Source organism: Erithacus rubecula (genome assembly GCF_903797595.1).
Source record: "Erithacus rubecula genome assembly, chromosome: 5".
Taxonomy (NCBI): domain Eukaryota; kingdom Metazoa; phylum Chordata; class Aves; order Passeriformes; family Muscicapidae; genus Erithacus; species Erithacus rubecula.
This window is the reverse complement of record NC_136687.1, coordinates 10,763,532-10,784,750: the sequence shown is the minus strand read 5'-3', so window position 1 is coordinate 10,784,750 and position 21,219 is coordinate 10,763,532. Positions and strand designations below refer to the sequence as shown.

At 37.7% G+C, this 21,219-nt stretch overlaps 1 protein-coding gene across 1 annotated transcript in view; it reads right to left on the bottom strand.

Annotated features, from left to right (window-relative positions):
• Window positions 1-506: 506 nt before the first annotated feature.
• The window catches only part of LOC306802319 (uncharacterized protein C4orf50 homolog), a gene marked incomplete at both ends in the record, with an annotated part of 33,558 nt that continues 12,845 nt past the window's right edge, over window positions 507-21,219 (bottom strand). Inside the window, 8 exon segments of the mRNA XM_079306333.1 lie at window positions 507-631; window positions 634-982; window positions 2,019-2,240; window positions 10,482-10,664; window positions 11,071-11,127; window positions 12,491-12,646; window positions 16,981-17,127; window positions 18,819-18,920. Coding sequence (XP_079162459.1) covers window positions 507-631; window positions 634-982; window positions 2,019-2,240; window positions 10,482-10,664; window positions 11,071-11,127; window positions 12,491-12,646; window positions 16,981-17,127; window positions 18,819-18,920 — 1,341 coding nt within the window.

Sequence of the window (21,219 nt, the reverse complement as noted above, 5' to 3'; positions counted from 1 at the left end):
TGATTGAAGGATGCTATTTTACAGATATTAGCCCCTACAGCAACACACTGAATGTCCTGCTGTAGTTAGGTCTACTAAAAAAAAGGGTAATTTTATTTAAAATATCCCAAGAGTACAGAAATACAGCAAAATTACCCTCTAATTTTTGTAAAATTAATTTCTAGGAAGTCCATGACACTACATTTCCTGAAATCTCAAAGGAAACAGTCATACAAGGGAGATATTCTTTCAGAACTTGCCACTGCACACTGAAGAAATAGGCATAAAAGCAAAAGTGATTTAATAGATTGTTTCACAGTTTCATTTAAAAGAAAATCAAATCATCAACAAAAGGTGAAAAGAAATCAGGGAAGTGGCCTGGCTAATGAAAAATCCATGTGTTTCAGTGATCTCAAATGTTCTATGAAATTTTGATCATAGAAAATATCACAGCTCTTTTCCATGTAAATTTTCCAGTCATCTCAAACTACTTTCTAGGCCATGCTAACTAGTAAAATACCTGTGATTTAAAAAAAACTTGTCAGTACTTTTGTATCAATGGGAAAAATCACATTGCTAAAATGTTTACCTGGTTTTATTTCTGCAGGTTTTATTCTTTCCCATGTAGCTGATTTCTCCCCACAGGATATCAACCTTTATTACTTGCTGACAACATGTCTGGCAAATAGCTTTCTGCTGTGGTAGCTGAGGTTGAGCCATCTGTTTTTTCTCTAGAGAGCCATGCCTTATTCATAATGGCATTTTTGTGTTTCATTCCCTGGGGAATAGCACCTGCATGCTGATTTCCTATTTGACCCCAAAATACATCATTGTGTTTCGACAACCGATCCCTCCCCTTGGCGGCCCAGGACACCACACCACGCCCTGGGGACACTGCAGCATCCTTCATCCCTGACAGCACAGGCCAAGGGGCTTCCTTGTGGACCATGGGCAGGTGGGGACCAGCCCCAGGGCCTGAGCTGGAGGGGACAACTGAAGGTATCTGAGGAGGAAAGAACAGAAACCGAAACCTTGGATGTCCCAGGATGTTGCTGTATGTTTTTATGGAAACAATGCTCTGTGCATTGTGGCTGATTTCAACCATAGCCTCCCATATAATTGTACAAGAGGCCCATGTTCTGCTTTCATTGGCATTTAATTAAAACTCATATGATTTATATAAAAAATAATCTCTGAGTTCATGAAGATCAATCAAAGTGCTACTTGCACTCTACTCTTCATAGTAGTTTTCTCTTATGGGCATGTTTTCATTGGTCTTTTTTATGTGTGAATGTGAGAGAGAAAAGGACCAGAAAACTTGATTTGGACTGTTACATATATCCCACAGACTAAGTAACATGTTATCAGAATTCTGAGTCACCATTTAATTGCACAACAAATTAATTAACAAAAAGGAAATCTCAGTATCTTGCCTGTTCTTTTCATTAATGCCAAAAGCAAAAACTATGCTTTTAATTGTTTCATTGCATTTATTTGAATCCAACCTTATAAAGGTTATGTTGTCTCACAGAGGTTGAAATCTCTTGCATGTTTAGTTTAGCAGCAGACTGTCACAAATGCAATTGCAATTGATCAGCTCTGTTCTTAACAGGATTCCTGCAGTTAATGGAAATTACTATAAAGAGCTTCAGGGCATAGGAATAATTGGATCACTAAAAAAAAAATGGAAAAAATTGGAAGGGAAAAAAGGTAGGACAAGATCAACATAACAACTTTTTAAAAAAATATCTAACAAAGATTTACCATCTTACCATACTATGATTTACATAGTAAGATTTACTATCGTACCATAGAGCACACCATGATCAAAAAAAGTTCTTTTAATTATTTGTACAAGCCCCTTTTCAACAATGGGAAAAAAAAATGCACAATGAAAAACATTAAACTTTTATTATTGTCAGCTTGTCTAAACTAACAACCAACTGTGCATCTCTGGAAGGAATCATTCAAACATCTTTAACTTCTGCCAAGAATAAGAGATTTCACTAACTAAAATCAGTGAGAAAACTTTTACTGACCTGGCAATTTTTGCAATGGTTTTCTCCTAGCTCTTGTTGCAAGGCTAAGATCCTCTCTGGGCTTGTTACTCTGAGAGAAGAACTAGCACACAAATTTGGGGTGATGGGAGAACTGTGGGGGCCATCCATCCCTGCCTGAGAGCCTGCAGATATTGATCCACGTTGCACATGATCCTCTGGCTGTCCATTAGCCTGTGAAACATCTGAGGAGAAAAGCAGCATCTGCAAAAGAAAATTGCATTTTAAGAAATTCAAGATATATTAAATATTCCAATGCTGTTCATTGTGGATTAATTGAAGCCATTTGGATGAGTTCACTAAAAGAAATACTCACAGAAATTAACTGTAAATAAATTACATTTAGCAAAATAAGGGAAAAGATAACATACCAATTATTTCAGTTGTGGAGCATTCTTGCACCTCTCTAAATAAATAATCCTGTATTCAACAAGTCATCCTCAAAACAAAACAAGAAAGATCTCTAAGCTTTAACTGAAGCTGAAAATTTGGCTTGGGATATGAAGAAAACCTAGATTAAAACTAGAAAAAAATTTCCTAATTTAAAAAATTATCTCAGTTCTCTTGAAAAATCTCAGAATTTCTAACAGGATTCTTTTACACACATATTTCCTTATTCCACACTACATAACTTCAGGTTTGTCTACCTTTCAATGCCCAAGAAAGTTAAACTGAACAGACTCCAACAGTGTGTTAGTTCATGAACTCTTATACAGACCCTCCTATTCAAAACAAAAATATTAATTCAGCTGATTTTATTTCACCTCCAAATCACCTTTAACATCACAGAAAACTATCCTTTTAAAATATCTTCACTGAGCTGCAGACACATTTAAGAGAGAAATGGCAGTCTAATCATGCACACTTTCATAACAGCTGCAAGCAGGAGTAGATCTCTTGGAATACAAATGACTACTACACAGCAGTAGCATTTTATCATTCAAATCCAAATTTATTATAGGTACTAGACCACTGTTGCATTTTTTCTTGTGATTGCAAGCCTTGTCATTTCAGCCTTTCAGTTTTTGAAGAGTTATTTATTTATTTCTAAAATGAATACACCTCATTATGCATTAACTTCTCATTCCCATTAGTCCTCTTGCAAAAGATCCAGAAAAGCAGATACATATATATGCCAATTCAGGAAGAATTACTTAAAAGAAAACACATTTTACTTATAATAATAGAGTTTTTGCTCTGTGCATCTTTACTGAGTTTTAGCTACCTCACTTGTGTCCATTAAAAAAAAAAACAACCAAAAAAAACCAAAAAAAACCAAACAAAAAAAACAACTCTGAAATGCAATAGCAGTGTAAGATTGCTCTGAAATGACCCAACAGAAAGATGAGCATTTATTGACAAGCTCCTGCATCTAAATACAGTTCTATTATGACATGAAGAAAAACACATGGTGTTTTTGTTTTTACCATCTCACCTCCTGTTCTTGGCTCCCCACCATGAGCAGAGGGAACCAGTTCTGATTAATTGTGGCCATTGGTCTCCTTAAAGTACTCAAGACAAGCATGTGTGGCCAGCTGAGACACTGCCCAGGAGCAGCTACCACCTGATCCTTTATTTCAGGCTGAACAACAGGCCAGGGAACATGGCAGGCACATCCAGGAATGGAAAGACCACTCATACTGGTCAGTTTGGGGCAAAAAAATTTAGATTGCTGCTCTTCCCTAAAATATTTGCTTTCCCTACACTGATTACAGAGGGGGCCTGTGATACCATCTGGATATTGCATTTATTATTGCAAGGTGGCATGAATACCCAAACATATCCTAGCATTACAGGCATAGATCAGCTGGAAAGTGAAAGCTATACATTTGGATGTTCCCCTCTAAAAACAGGAGCCCAAGGCAGCTCCAGAAGTCCTTGGTTTCTAACCAAGGTTACTAGTGCAGTATCTCTCCACATCACTCACAAAAAATACCAGTTGGCTTAAAATGATAAAAGGTCAGCCCTGAAATGTTTTGAGGCATGAAGATATCTGATCTAAAATTATTTTATGAGAATTTCCTCACTACGGGAAGCACAGTTAGAGGCATTTGTGGTGATAGATGAGAGTGAGCAGGAGCAGAACAAGTTCTGGAGGTCAATGACCCATGCAAAGGCAAATCACTGTCCTGCTCATAGGCAGGGAGCTGGTAAAGCCGCCAGAAAAAAAAAAAAACACACCACCAAATCAAAGCTGTGATACTGTCACAAGTAATTTCTAGAAAAATATACTCCTTGCAGGTCATTCCTTTCCTTCAACTCTTTACCCCACAAAACCTTTTGTCTCTTGGAACTAGCAAATTATTCTGCAGCTAAAGTAGTGACACTGCAGAAAGCAGGGTTAGTGCAAAGCCCAGTGAGTGAAGATGTTACTACCCTGACTAAGATTTCACAGTGTAGTCTGCACTATATTTGAAAGTTGGTAGGATTCTCTCAAAATACTCATCTCTTGTGTCATAAGACTAGCACTAAAGATTGCATTTCCCATAGCACTAAGTGTGCAGCTAAGCAAAAATTCTGTGTTTTGTCTCAATGCCCAGATATTAACCTTCTCTTTTTGAGATTGGTTCTTTTTTATTGTTATTATTATGTTTACTATATTTATTCAATTTTCTTCTTTTTTTTTTTTTTTTCTTTCTCCTCAATGTTTCACAAATTATCCAACCTAGGAAGAAATGAAAATATTGTGATATTTGACCAAATTGAGAAGAATGTAAACTTGCATAATGGCAAGATGTAGAAAGGAACGCTATTGAAACCAAAAATATCAGCTTCCTCAACACCCCAAAAAAACCAAAAAAAAAACCCCAAAGAGTGATGTCAGAGAGAAGATGAAAATGTTTTAATTTATCTGCATATTTTAGATAATATTTTTATAATTTTACATTCAATGTTAATCTAAGTTTTATCCTTTATCAGAAAATATAGGAAGGTTAGTTTTTAAAGCTTTTCTTTTTTTCAGTCATGGCTACTCCTGTACTGGCACGTGGTGCTCTAGAGGAACACATGCTGTTGCCCATGAACTGCAGCAAAAGCCACTGCTAAAATATCTGTATTATGCAGTCAGGAAATATATCTAAATCTTGTCAACTAAACCAAATTTTACTTGCAAACGGCACTAACATTGATTAAGAACCTTCTTCTCATCCACTACAAATTCTTGGGATCCCCTCTATCCAAACAACCATTTATAGAATTATTGAACAACTTTATCAGTTATATCACTTGAAAGGCCAGGTTGCCACTAACTTTTTAAAATCTCAATTTCATGCCTCTCAGTATTTTAATCATTTCTCTAAAGAACAAAAATAACACATCTCTCAGCAATGGACTTTACCCTTCTTTAAAGAAATTACTAAATAATTAATTCCACTCCTTCATCCACTTGGAATTCCAATGATTCAAGGCATGTTTTTAGAAATGTCAGGTAAATAGAAGCCTATTCCTGCAAAAAAAAACTTTGTCTTGAAAGATTCCTTGCTCTTGGTTAGCCTTGTCCTGAAAAGACTGAAAGTCCAAAGCTAAATGGGCAGGAGAACTCATTGGAAGCATGTCTTTCTCTAGTTTAACTATGAAAATAAATAGATAAACTACCACAGATGACCATCAGAAGTACAGACATCATACAGAAAATGTATCTCACCCTCAGTGCCAGAAAAGCTTCTGACCTTAACACAAACCATTTTAAGGAAAGCATCAGAGAATTTAATGTCAGGCCTATTATCCTCAAACATGATTCACTGGAAAGCAATAAGTGATTTATTGCAAAGCAATGAGTAGAAATACAAACTAATAACCAAATAAAAAGCACTGCTCTACCAAAACATATCTCAGAAGAAATGCCTTGACAGAAAGAAGAATTAAGCTATGCTGTTCTGTGCATTTAATCCCTATTCTGTAAAACAATTCACTGCACTGGACACATTCCTTGCCTGGAGCTTTCCATCCATAAGGTTTAAGATGACTGCAGCAAAAGCATTAAAAAGCAGTACCATTTATCCCTACATTCCTTGCACCAATCCCCTTTCAGCCCCAAGAAATGAGGGCAAAGAGCCACAATGGTTTCAGACTCACTATGGAAAGAATATATAAAATATATCATCAGGTCAAAGTGTTCCAGCACAAGGGAAATTGGATGAGCAGCATTTTCCATTACAGACATCCAGACAAAGGCTGTTGGCCCAATCATTTGAGGGGAAGAATTAAACATAATCCTTTTCCTCCACACCTAGCCCAAAAGAGAGAAAAAAGGCCCAAAATATTGCACAACTGTACTGGCTGGGCTGAGTCCATACAAAAGGGGAGCCAAGCTCACTTGCTCCTCTGTGTGGTTCTCTGATCCATCAAAGCAGCAAGGACACAGCCTCAAGCTCAAACCAGCCAGACTGGGTAAAGCCTGGTTCTTAAACTGCAAGTAGACACCTGAACTCAGGAATAAACTGAGCCTCCTCTTTCACATGTCCCATTACTCCTCTGGAACTATCTTGCTTCCTACTTTTACCATCCCAAGTAAAGCAGCTGTTGCAAAGCCAAATCCCAGCCCTTTTTTTGTTAGATGTTTTGTGAACATGAATGTCCAAGATCAGCTGATGAATCCTGTCCTGTGTTTTTTTTCACTGGGAAAGGCAGAAAAAGAATAACTGTTAATAATGTCCTTGAATTAATTCTACAAAAGCAAGGAAAGAAAGATGAGACTAAGGTCCTTCCAATTAAAAAAAAAAATAGAATCAGCTTTCAGAAGGAGGTGATTAAAATGGGACATGACAAAAGGCCAAATGTGGATACATACTCTGTGTGTGACATTGGGCATGTGAATCCCAGCTATGGCACTGTGCCAAGTGCCATGGGTACCCTGGAGGCAGCCCTTGTCCAGGAATGTGTCCTCTTCAGCTACATGCTTCTTATTTTCCAGACACAAAACAAGACAAGGTTTTAAAATATTTCTATTGTCAAAATTTATTACTGGTCTACTCCAAGGGGCTGCCATGTTTCTCAGGTCTTTTAAAAAGAGAATATATCAAAAAGCCTTAAAAATTAACTTTGTGCTTCCAAAAATTTCAAGCCCATATTAGATATGCATTGTCATTCCAATTCCTGCCCCAAAATTTTTTTTTCAAAGCTCAGAGGCAGCATTTGTTCACCATCCTGCACAGAATTTTTGCTTTCACCACAGTGACATAGGTAGTAGATGAAAAAGAATTGAAATAAACCCCTTCTGTGCAATTATATATGTTTATTATGATAAAAACCCTCTAAAATTAAATTAAATTATACTAAATTGCTCAATTAAACTAGATTACTAATAAAGAGCTTCATGGTGTACAATTTTATTGTGAGGAAAAGTAATTCAAAACCTAGTCCTCTTTACAGGGTTTCATTAAGAGAAGGAAAGCTGGCTTTCTTTTATGAATATATTATTCCAGATATATCTGACCTCACTGAGAGTGCACTGCTGGAACAAAATTATTAGTTAATACATGATTCAAGCAAATTTTATTTCCCACTCACAAACATTTGAATATAATGCTGGGTTGTGAAAATAATCAAGAATGACAAGCCTCAAAATGTATGCTGCTCTGCTGAACTGAACTGAGGGAAGTCTTGTGTTACAGGGACAACAGGGATTTATCATGTGTGAGAGCAGGGCCTTGAACACTGAAAGTGAAGTCAAGAGAAGCTCCAAAGACAGTGGGTTTTGCATAACACTGACTTCATGGTTTAGTATTTTAATTGGGATGAAAATTAGGGAGAAAATACTTCTGGCAAACAGAAGGAAATGACCAACCATCCACTGTGTCCTGAATAAGCAAAGAACTGAAGTTTGCCTTGGTCTGTAAGCACGAGTAACTTGGTGGTGCCCTAAGTCCCCCACTGAATCTGGGGCATCCCAGCACCCAGCTGAAGCAGCTCTACAATGTAAATCCATGTACAGATGAAAAAGAAGGAAAAAATAAAGAGTTCTTAGTGGAACTATGAACCAATTTTTTTTTCTGAGAACATGACTCAAAAGTTTTTTACTGAACTACAAAAGGCCAGGCACTGAATTGAGTAGAGAGTCCCCTTTCCTTTCAAAAGGCTCTAGATCAGCTCTTCATGCATCACTGCAAACTTTGAGCTGAAATTCATACTTAAGTCAAGGCACAGAGGTTTGCTGCCAATGTGTGACAGGCTTCCATTTGTTACTGGGTGCAGTAATGAATAAATTGCAAATCTTTAATTTAAGAATTAAAATAAAAATAAAACAAACAAACAAACAAACAAACAAATCCAAAAAACAATTCAGTAGGTTTTGTAGAGTAGAATTCAAATGTTAGGAATGCTACAGGAGTGAAGAACTGAGGGGAAGGAAGGAATGAGCTTACAAAGAAATTTTATGTAAGTGGATGTTGGGCATAGCTCTGGAATCTTGCATGTGAAGTCCAGTGAGAATAAGAGTTGAAAGCAAGAAATAAAACTTCCAAGATGAAAAGTCAGTTCACTTCAACATATGTCTACAGATTTCAGTACAAGATCTTTTAAACCAAAGGCATGTATCACATGAATATGAAACAGTATATCTTTTTTCTTTTTATTGCAACCATTATTAAATTAGTAGTAATGAAACTTGGACATTCTTTCATTGAAGTGTCTTCCACTGGAAACCTGATGCATAGAAATATACATTTTTAAGGGGATCATACAGCTCTTCCTTGGTAGAATATTTTTCCCCTGTTACATGTGTAACTACTTACCACAGACCAGAAGAGCCTTAAGCTCAGTTTCAAGACATCCAGCAAGAGCCAGTCTGTTCTTTGCATGATAAAAACCCCCAGGCCTGAATCCTGTTTGTGTCTGAGGTGAGACCTCTGGCCACAACAGTGCTAAACACCATGGGAAGGGGCTTGGGCTCCACTTAGTATGAACAGCTAAATATCTACCAAAGCAGGGAATTTAATATGGGAGTTTATGCTGCAGATAAATTCACTGGATATCAGAATATATATTTAATCTAATTCTGTCTTGTTGAACCTGCTAAGTTGTGTGGTAATTGAACATTTAGGGAGACAGTGTGAGTGTGAACAGTGTTTTAGCAAGCTTCACTAATGCTCATCTATCACAGCAGTGTCTGAGAAAAAGTCTGAAGGCAGTGGAGTGCTGCCTTCCTTCTGACAGAGGAGTTTCTAGCCACTGTCACAGGAAACACTCCTGTGCAGGGGGAGCTTGGGTGAGGCAGTGGTGGACAGACACAAGAGGTACTCAAGGAGACACAGCCAGACACAAGAGTCCTGTCCCATCCTGCAATCAGGAATCAATCCACCTTTTCCTTAACATGCAGTAAATTGCTTTTTATCACTAAAACAAGCATGACTGAGTGATAGCTTGCAACACTTAGCAATACTGTAAGGATGAGCACTATCAACATGATACAGAATACCACTCAGTATGTAAAAATGCAAAATCATCAGAAAAATAAGCCTGTGGTTTTACTGTACTATATGCCCATTTTGAGCATCTTCTGCAGGTGAAAATGTCAATGTCATTAAGATAAATAATTTTTTCTGTTCACTTTGCAGTGCAATGAGTTAGCTTAAGTACAATATATAGTATGAACAATATTCTGTGTTCTGTTGTGATAAGCACACAATGTTATATGAATGTGTAGCACACAGTATTTGCTATGCTACTTTAACCAAAAAGACTCTACCTGAGCATACTTGTCACAAACATTACCAAATATTGTTTGGGTACTTTCATAGGCTAAAAAAAAAAAAAAAAAAAAAGAAAGAAAAAAAAGAAACAGAAAATCAAAAGGAAAAACAACTTGTTGATGGACGCTGAAGTACTGCAAGGGAATTCCTGTTTCTTCAGGCTGCCAGATTGAGATTCCTGTCCTTAAGAATGTCTTCAAGTAGGTGCTACTCCAAAATTAGGAAGTTTATTCCCAGCATCCAAGATATTAATGACAACATTGAATAGAACCAGGTGTGAAACAGGCTGCTTCCCACTTTTGCCTTGCCAAAGAAACACAAGTGACTAACTTCCTTTCAAATGCAAATGTCCACCAAGTTGACTTAAGTCTTAAAAACATTCACTGTTGACCTCTTTTTTTTGACTTCTCAGAAATCAGAAACAATGCACTGTGCAGGAAATATATGCAAAATTCATATTTTAAATGAAATTGGGTAATATATGCTGCATTATCCATCAGCTACTTAAGTCAAAATATCAGGGAAGTGTTTTTTGCATGGAACATTGATGCATTTTACTTTAAGCTCCTGAAATTTAGACTCTACCTACAACAGTAAAAAGGCCAACTCCACTGATTTGTCTGAAGCAATACTTATATTAAGCAATGAAATATATTTTATAATAACACATTAAGTCTCACCAAACACTTTGGAAACCAACACAATTCAATAGTGCAAAGATAAGGATACATGTATACAAGGAAGTATGAGGACTTACCTCTTGATCACACACTGGTGTAAAAGCAACCGTGTACTCTGCCAGGGTCGTGTCATTCACCAAGTTCTTTGTCTCTTCATCAAATGCAGAGTTAATAAATCCTTGCTTGTGGAATTCATCATGCATTCTCCTAATGAAGCTGCTCCTTTCCTGGCACTTTTGGGTGAGGCAAGCCAGCTTAGCCTGTGTGGCATGAACACATAAACATTCCACAGTTCTGTCATTTCACTCCCTGCTGAGACTGCAAGATTGCATTTTGTGTTTGGTCTTTAATTCCACACATTTTGACCCAAAGCTATAGATTGTATTCCTATGTCTCTACATTATTAGATGCCTCCACACCTTCAAGAGCAATATATATACACAGATGAACTGGAAAGAGATGTTCCCTTTCCATGTGCAAGGTCCCTGTCCTGACAGGCAGAAAGTAGCCTTGCAGTAATGTGAGTGAGCCCTTGCCTAAGGTGAAGCCCAGCAGCATCCAGCTACTCAGGCACAGCTGCAGCAGGAAGACACAAACACAGAAACCTGTAAGCAAAGGGATACCCCTTGTGTAGGTCCTGAAACAGTGCTCAGAGAAACACAGTACCTTCAGAGGAGCTAATATCAACTTCATTTCAGACTTTGTCTTCTGCAGTTCTTTCTCCTGAAAGGTTGAAAAATATCCTGCATCAATTTATTCAAGAATCACTTTGAAATACTCTAGCAATTTTTTGATATTTGTTTTAGACCTGACTCTGAGGTGTGCACTTTAGATATCAGTGTGACCCTGTATCACAAAGAAGATGAATCAGTGTAAGGCACTGGTTGCACACAGACAGGCTCTGGCACACAAACACTGCCCTACTTACATTTGCATTAGCTCTTAAAAATTAACAAAGGCTTTTAGATGTTCTTAGATGAAGCCTTGAATCAGTGAGGTTATTTAATCAAAGCAGCATCACAGTTAAGACTTAGTACCCTCCATTATGCACTCATGTTCATATTTTCTCTGTGAATCTTCCAACACATTCATTGGGGAAAATTTTTCAGTATTATACTGTAAAATTAGAGACTACTGTGGAGAAAGTAAAATGGAGCTTGGTTCCCAGTAGGGAGAAGACAGTAATCTCTTGTACTTTAGAGTATAGACAGAGGAGAAGTATGTTCTACTGGTTTTATTAGGCTATGAAGAACAAAGACCACTATTGAGAACATGCCATTTACTAGCTGTTTCAGAGCCTAATGGGCAATTCCAATTTGGCTCACATTGTAACTGTCATCCCATTCCAAAATATAATTCCCAACAGGAAGAAAATCTAAGGGAAAGAAGTCCTAGGAGGAATTTGTTTCCACCCATGAGTTCAGTAGCTGTAGTCACACTTGCAGCAGCAGCTTTGCTGTCACACTGTAAGGCAGCAGCTTTGCCAATCTGAATGTATCTTCTCTGGGTTTGCCAGGTGAAATGAAATGCACAAGTGTAAAAACTGCTTGTGTAAGTAGTCCATACATGAGGGTTCTCATCAGAATAACTGTGACAAAAATCCAAACCACACACCTATCTAAAAATGTCTTACTGAAATGTCTTAATGTGTAACCCTAGCAGATGAGTCAAAAAAGTTAAGAGAACTCTGTCAAAATTAGCTTGGAGTTTCATATCTGATCTAGCAGAACAAGAGAGTTGAGAATGTGACAATTGAGAGTTGAGAATCTGACAATTTAAGCCAAGGAGGTGACTCTGTAAAGAATTTCAGCATGGCTGTGCTTGCTTTGCACTATGGGGTTTAATTAGAGCAGAGACAACTTTCATGATCATCTATCATTTTTCCATAACATGGATCACTGAGGCAGTTTACATAATTTTCCTATTTCTCTGAAGTCAGAATTACTTTCATATGTCTGGAAACCATTCAACTATCCTTAGATTCATTCCCAGGAAAGAATCCTATTTTGCTTCTCCCCTTTCAAAAGAGAGATGTAGAATCTGAAGTCTAAGCTCACATTTAAGTACACAGAAAACAACCTTATACCTTTTCATAAAGCAGAGCCTGAAGGCATTTCACTTCAATCTGCAAGTCACGTAATGCAGCCTCGTCCCTGAGCTTGGCTTTCATGGCCAATAGTACCTGCTCTAACCTCTTATAGGTTTTTTCATACACCTCCTTTCTCCAGCCATCCTTCAGTGTCTCCACAGGATATAAAGAAAATACACAGATTTTCAATTTAGGTGTATAAAGCAACAAAAATATTCTTAATTGTGTCTTATACCACAAAATAACCAATATAACTACCTACCTTATACATCAAAATGAAGCAAACTGTTATAAGATGTATGATCCCAAAACTTCATGAACATATTAGCACTAAGATCTTGCACTAATCTTAAATTCTTTATATGTAAAGAGTACTTGGCCCCTGTGAGAACAGGTATAGAATGGGATGTTCACAAAATTTCTTCAAGGTAAATATATATATTGTAAAATGGGGAAACTGGGCAAAGACAGATGAAGTGACCAAGCTGTGGAGACATAGTGAGCAAGAAAAACACACACAAGTTGCCAGTCTCCTGCTTCATCAAGAAGCTATGTAATATGTCCCATATATTTATCTCAGAGACATAATCCCACTCTCCCAAATGTTTATTTGTTCTGGAACATTATTAATAAACTAACCAGATCTTAAGTAAAAATTTCTAAAGAAAAATATTTTTTACATTTAGAAGTAATAATAGTGACACAGAACAAGTGGAAAGAGAAGCTTCTGAATTTAACTCCTCCTCCCCCACTCTCCAATTTCTTTTCTCCCCAATTTCATGCACTTAGATTAAAAAGATTACTGACAGCTTTAGATTGATGGTCAGCTCCTACAAGTGACACTGCCTGATTACACATAAAGATTTAGAATGAGGAAAATCTGAAGAAGAAGGAAGTATCCTGAAAAACATTTATGTTATTATATTAAAGAAAAATTGAGTTGATACACACAGCTGGTCAAGATTTTTGAACATGTAAGTATCAGTATATAAGCAAGTCTAAGCTAAAGTCAGACCCATGATATACTGTGGAAAAACCATATAACTTAACAACAAAACAGAATGATGGTTTGATTTTAAACACTGATACAACTCAGAGAGAAGCTTATACTCAGCCCTGATGCACAACACCACAGTAAATTTTTCCCAGCCTTTCTGACAGCCTTTCTGGATTTGACACCCTTGACTACAACACACTGAAGGAATAATTTCATAGGGAACAGCAAACTGAACTGATAGATCACATTATTCTGCCTGCAACATATCAATGCAAAACAGAAAAAAAAGCCAGAAATATGACACTGTCATAGTGTTCTTCCTCGTGAAGCCAGTCCTCTGTGGCAGCACTGGAGCACATCAAATGCTTTGTACCAAACTTTTTGGCTCCCTCTTGTGTCAAGAGAACAATAGGAACAGCTGGACACATCAAGATGGATTAGACCAGGGCTGAGGGACAAAAGCCTGAGGATGAGTCCATGACATGGTATTTCCCTCATCTTCTCTTCCCCATGAAAAGTATGCTAAAACCAAAAGGGAAACACTAATTGAAGATGCTTTATGGAAAAAAACAGCGGGGAAATAAAACAACTGCATGAAGGTTGACACAGAGAAAAGTTCCCTCTTTCCTTTTGCATTTGGCTGAACCACTAGCAGCTTTCTGTAGTTTCAATGCACAAATGAGGAACACAAGATTTATGTATGAGCACTCAGCCACATGTTCCAGTCTGCAGTGACCAGAGGTTATGTAGTCAAGCTCCAGAAGGATGAAGTACCCAGGCAGCTAGGACTGGGAAATAACCAAAGGATAACTAAGCCCTAAACATAGCATTTAACACACTGCATTCTTGTAAAAATAGATCACTAGTATTTGAAGTTGGTACCTAAACATTAAAAAAACCCAAAAACGTATCTTCTTATGCGAATTGTGCTCGTCTGAAAATGAGAGTGAGAAAATGAGAGGGAATATGACCTTTTTTGCTACAGGCCTTTTTTGCAGACAGTCACCAGGAGTTCACTGGGAAGCTGGTGCCTTATTTACCATGTGCATTTCATGCAAATTTCTTCTATTAATTTTTAAAGCTGTAAACAATACCCTGACCTCTTCCCACTCATCCCTGTATTTCTCTTAAATTCAACCACAGCACCACTGCTCAGAAGGCCACCTCAGCATCCCAGAAAACCCAAACAAATACTCCCAGGCTAAAGCAAATTTCAACTGCTAAACTTCATTGAAATAGAGTCCTAGCAGCAAGCTTCAAATATATTATCTTAGTTCTCTTCTACTTGCAATGAATAATATCATGACAGCCTGGACAGGATCCCTGGGCAGCAGAGCCTGTAGAACATAAGAAGTGCAAAATGTTCTAAAAGACACTCCCAAAACACAAGGTATTTCAAACACTTTGGGTTCTATGCCCAGAGTGCTCACATCTTCACTTCTTTCAAGCACTGCAGCAAGAAATGCTTCAGAAAAATTAAGTTTAGAACAGGAAAAAGCATAAATTACTGTGATTTACTGTATCAGGGTTTATTAGTAACTTTGAGTAATGAAAAAGAGTTTGCCAAGGGTGGCAAGTGCCACCTGAAAACAAAAAACTGAAAACCAGTTAACAAAACTGCTAGAAAAGTAGATAATGATCTATTTTTTGTGACAAAAAGTATTTTCTTTTTAAATTTAGAAAAACTTATATTTTAAGGTCTCACACAAATCTACTATCAACAGTTTCGTGTATAACAAAAAAAGTTTATTTTAGAATTGAATTATTGAAATAAAGTTGACCTTTGTTAAGACATATCTACTCCACTCTCTATATTGTAGTATTTGCTAAATTGTGCCATTAAAATCAGTATTATTTGGTTAAAACATAATGGACTTGAGTTATGCAGATAATTAGTTCTGCCATCAAATAGTGCAACTGAAAGATAAAGCCAGTTCTGTGATGTACATGGACTCCATCTCTGACCCTGGAATAAGACAGCTGTATTCAAAAATTTGACACTAAGCCTACAGGCAATTCAATTGGATGAAGAAGTCAGACCTAAATCAAAGAGCATCACAGTATTGCATAAAGATATACTACTGATAGATAAACACTAATTTGAAAACATAAGCTGTTGGAGGGATTTAAAAGTGGCAGGGTTTTCAGCAAAAGGCTGACCTGCACTTTTTCCAGTGTAAAAACATTCTGCCAAGGTTGATAAATTTTATTCCCATGTGTGTCACAGGAGTAATTAACATCTTACTTAACTGACCAATATAATAAACAATAATTGCCCCAGACTGTCCCTAAACAAAAGATTAAAGCTTCATTTCCCAAAAATGCACCCAGGATCTTAACTGCTAGCATAAATGAAACACATGACACGTCTTTTTATTTGGGATTTTCTTCTTGCTTGAAATTGATTCTATTGTATTAGGATGCCACATGCCAATACATCACAATGATATGAAAATTCTGCAATTTTTTTTCATTTAACAGTCAGAATTCAGCTGTCTAAACACCTGCCCATAGTGCCATGTAGGGTGTACAGGCTAACATGAAATGACTGCCTAGGACTTCCAGGTGGCTACCTACACCCTCAGCCAGGATGCCCTAAGGCCTTTAAGTGGGATAAACAGTGACATTTAGGCAATTGAACTAATCTCAGAATCCTTGTATTTTCCAGAATCTGTTTCTATTTTCCTCTAAAGCCATATCTATCCAACCTATTCAAAATGAATCTACAAATATTTGTAGTTTGCTAGAAATGTGCTTTTCCAGCTGGTAGAAACTGCATATTTCCTCTTTGCAACTCACCAGTTAAGGAGGGCAAAAATAATTTCAGGACTAGTGGAAAAGTCTTTATAAAAACTGCTTCCAGAAGATTATTCAGTAATTAAAAATCTTTTCATAAAACACTTTATTTTGGTGGAAAACATAAACCTGTATCAAGACAGAGAACCACCTGAAAATCAAAAAAAAGCTTAATTTACAGCAAAACCAGAATTTCTGTGTTGTAAACACATTCCAGCAAGATAGAAAAGATTTCCTGGATTTTGGGACACATATTTGGGCCATATGCATCCATTAAAGACTTTGACTTTAATCCACACCATCTGCTCACAGTGTCATTTTGCCAGTGCAAATCCAGCAATCAGGGCTACAAGGCCTGAAATCAGGGTAAAAAGGCCAAATACTGGATACACTGCAGACTTCTCAAAGACCTTTCATTGAGGCCACCTGAAAATGACTTTGGCTAAAGACAGCAGAATAAGAGCCCTCCTAAACAAAAAAAATGATTGTTTATATTGCCCATGCAGAGCCCAGAGTCTGGACTATTCTGCAGACAGATGGTCTACCTTGCAAAACATCTGCTTCCTTTTAAATTTTCCGTGGTTGGAGAGGCTCTACACTTCCTTCAAATCTATTACAAGTATCAATAATGGTGTTTCTGCAGCACACTGACTCCCAAGGAATGTGCTTTTCTCCATTCCATTTACATACATACCATTAATTTGCTGTGGTACTTTTCCTGCATTTTGTCCTCAACTTCTCGCTCAAGGCGGTCTAATTCTGAGAGAGTCTGCATCAAACAAATTTTGGTTTCTTCATTCCTTATTTCAGCAAAACCAAGTTCTCTGTACCACTTCTGAACCTGACAGAAAGAACAAAAATTACTGAGTATCATTAGTCAAGCAGTGGTATCCTTTTCAATGCCAGCTTACAACCACGGATTTGAAGCTACTGTCTACATCATAGCTTTTGAATTGTTATAAATTGATTAAAATAAATGAAGCTATACAATACAGTACAATGTTATTATAAGACATAAATGCAACTCTAGAAGTATGCCCTATAGAATACCTCACTACAGCTATGCCAAAAATATTATTTAAATTTATTTCTAAATGTGAAGGTACCATGAATATTCTGAATAAAGTTTAAAAAAGTAGTGGTGTATGCATACATTATTTCAGAGATGACATCTAAGTTCTTTTATTATCTGGGGAGGGGGAAAATGTTTTCTTGAGGAATGTGTCCTGGGTTTCAACTGGGACAGCTTAACAGTTGGCACAATACAGTGTTTAATTCAGTATCAGAATCAAAACAACAATGTCAAAAATGAAGAATGTAAAGAAGGGAAAAAAGGCTCTCTGCATGTTTACCTTTTAATTTTTTTCTAGGCTGCCTTTATTCAATTACACACATTACTGTAGTTCTGAAAACAAAAGCAAACCCAAACAAAAAACCACAAGTAAACCCCTCAATAGCTCATGTAGCTGCCTGACAGCAAGGCCTTTCCTTTGTATGATATATCATTTTTTCTCCCTTCTGGAAGCAAATGTTTCACATTATTTTAAGTAAACTGAGGAAAGTATTTTAACACACAACTTCCTTACAAAGAACCCAAATTAATCAGATTTTACAAAAGAAATCAAAATAAAATTTTATATTCAAAACACAAGATCAGAAGTCCTTGTCGAACCATCCAACAGTCACCTAAATCCATCCCTTCATTCCAGTTGCCTCACTTGAAAGTTGGGAAGTCTGATAAAGCAGCTGTCAAAGGACAATAATCATTATTTTTCTTTTACATACCCAACACACCTGATGCTGCCAATAGTCAGTCCACAGGGTGTGCGAGTGATGCCTGTTACAACCCCATAAATACATATTTGCCATAAAAAAATACATTCTGCTTAGATGTGCATGGCATGGAGACTGATTAATAAAAAATAGGAATGTGAGCATCTAGTGCATTTGGAAAGGGACAACACTGAAAGTTTCCTCGGATGGTGTCAAAAGTGCAGATTTATCTCAGACAGAGAGAGAACTACCCATCCACACAAGTCTCCAGGCAGGTGATTGCTACACAGCTGTGGAGAGAAGGGACAGCACACCTGACAATGCCTGTGATGCAGCAAACCCTGACAGTGCCAGGCTGCACATGATCTGGCTTCTCATTCACAAACTACTTTCAATTCAGGTTTGCAGTAATGCTCAGCATTTCCACTGCCTTCTCCTTCTCCTTAATCCCACTGAAGCAGAGGGAAGCAGCTGCCCAGAGATGGCCAGAGCAGGCAGGATGCTGTGTGTGCCTTTATCAGGGCACTCAGCCTCTGCCACTGTGTGCTGCAGGAATGCAGTTTCACCTGATGTCCTGTTGAACCAAGAGTGACTGTGCCATTCATCACTCAAAGATCAGAGGAATACTTTGGTTCTGCACATCAGAGACTTCCCTGTTTTGTAAAAGCATTAGAGCCTGGCAGAAGGAAGACAGCCATGTAAGAAAACACAAGAGAAAACAAATTTGCACCTCAGAAGTACATCAGAGTTGAAGGTTACCTCTTTTTTTGATTTTTGTAATTCCTTCTGCTTTTTTTTAAGTTCCTCTTCTGCCTTTCTGACTTGCTTTTTCATCATATTGTAGCTTTCAACCATGCTGTCCTGGATAGACAAAAAGACATGATGACTCCTCTTCCCTGTACCAAATGGCACACAGACATTTAAATAACAACACATGGTTTCCACCTAAACTATTACCAAAAATCTTGGATAAAATCAAGGTATTGCTATAAATATTTCCCTGTTTACTACTCTATTGAAGCAGCAATTCTGCATTTGTAAGTACATGGTAGTCTGCACAGAACTTCACTGTGGTGTAAGACACACAACTACAGAGGAAAAACATGGATGAGAAATCCACCATGAGTAGAGATCCTGTCTTTAGAGATATGTTTCATATGCTCCAGAACAATAAAAAAATAGATTCAATCAGAATAAAAATTAGTAAATTAACATGTGCACACTTTTCACCAAGACATTTTTCACCACTATAACAAGCTTCCTTCTGTTAGGAGAAATTGTGGTGGAATAAAAGCTTCTTGTAAAAGGTTTTAGTCTTACATTAAATAAGTACTTTTTTAAAAGCCTTAACAGTGCAGTTTTTTAAGTATTATTTTTAACTTTGTGGCTTGCTGTATCACTTTAACATTCTCAAATACAATATTAAAAAAAAAAAAAAAAAGCCCTCTCTGGTCTGGCATTCAATTTCAAAGTTAACTTTAGCACCTCAACTCATTTTAGAGGCTACCATTCCTCCATCACAAAGTGTCACAGTGTGACTTGGGTTTGCCAATTTTAATATATTTAATTTCTTTTAGAGATAGGATTTAGAAGTAGAAACGAGGCAGGCTCAAAACTTAACAGGGTATAAGAAGAAATATATTAATAAGACAAAAAAGAATTCAGAATAAGATTCCTAGATTGTTTCCTCCCCATTCCTTCATTCCACATTCCTTAACAACCACATACAGAAAACACTTCAGTCAGTTATCTACTTAAATAATAATTTCAGTTCACTTTAGAGAGAAAGGTTCTTTTTTCGTTTAGGTTAGGGGGGTGTCTTTCCTGTCTGTATCTGCCCGGACCTGCAAACTATAATTTCCTACCATTTCCACAGTCCTTCCAGAGCTGTGTTAAGGATTATGATGCACACATGGTGTAATGGATGAATATATAGTGTAATTTGCGTAAGAATTAAATAGTAGTGGAAAGTAAACAATATTTGTAAGAGCAAAGTAAAAAGCTAAAACCAAACCACAGACAGTAAAGACACACATTTTTTGATTATATCATTGTAACATCCAACAAAAGTAGGACAGCTCAAATTAACAACTTCATAGACCTAGCTGCAGCAGAGATGGCCCTGTCTAGGAAGGCACCCAAGCCATGAGGACCTGATAAGCACCCTTGATTAAAGATAATCAATGCCATGGAAAAAATACATCTGAATGCCTGGTTTCCCATAAACTTAGATCAACAGGATACATCTCCATGTCACCTTCCCGAAAGCCAGGACATGTCCTCATCAGAGTTCATTATCTCCCAGGATATGGTTTTGTCCAGCTCAATGCAGTGAAAGAAAACTACATGAATAAGCTGAAGGACAAGAGAAGACAAAGACTTCCACTCTGGGCAAGGAAAAAACTGTATAAAAATCGGACTAACCAAAGCAGGTTTGTGAACATTTGGGGATTCAGAGCAATAGAGTTCAAATCATTGTGTGTTCACCCGACGCCGACCCTGGGTGTCATTTTTGATTGTGACTATTGAGGACCATGTTTCGGTCGCAAAATAAATATCACTTATTTTAATAATATTTAATTTGGCTTGATCACATTTTTATCTAGAACACCATCAGGAACTTTATCTTCATCCCGCTGACTTCTGTGTACTTTCTGCTTTATTTCTTCTCATTCAAGGGAGCTCAGAAGATCGAGAATCTTATCCAGGCACTGAAAGAGTAAAAATTTTATCCAGATCATGAAGTGGCCACATGGGCAGCTGGAGGCCTTTTCTGCCACTTGGAGAGCTGAGCCGAGCTGGGGGCCACCAGGACCAGGGCCATTGCTGAGGCCATGCGGCCGGGGCTGGGGCCATGCGGCCATTGCCGAGGCCATGCGGCTGGGGCTGGGGCCATGCGGCCATTGCCAAGGCCATATGACAGGGGCCAAGGCCATGCAGCTGTTGCCAGGGTGTGAGAGTCCGTCCGAGCCTCTCGTCTGTTTCTGCCCAATGACCCTCGCCTGAGGCCTGCGCTGGCCAGGGATGGGAGGAACGCCAAGTGACTGTTCCGCAGGTATCTCATGACAACTAGTCGTTTACTCAACAAAGCTCCCACAGATGGAAGAACAATGGGCTGGTCAGTATGGGCTACCCTGCGTGTGTTCATAACAACAAAGAT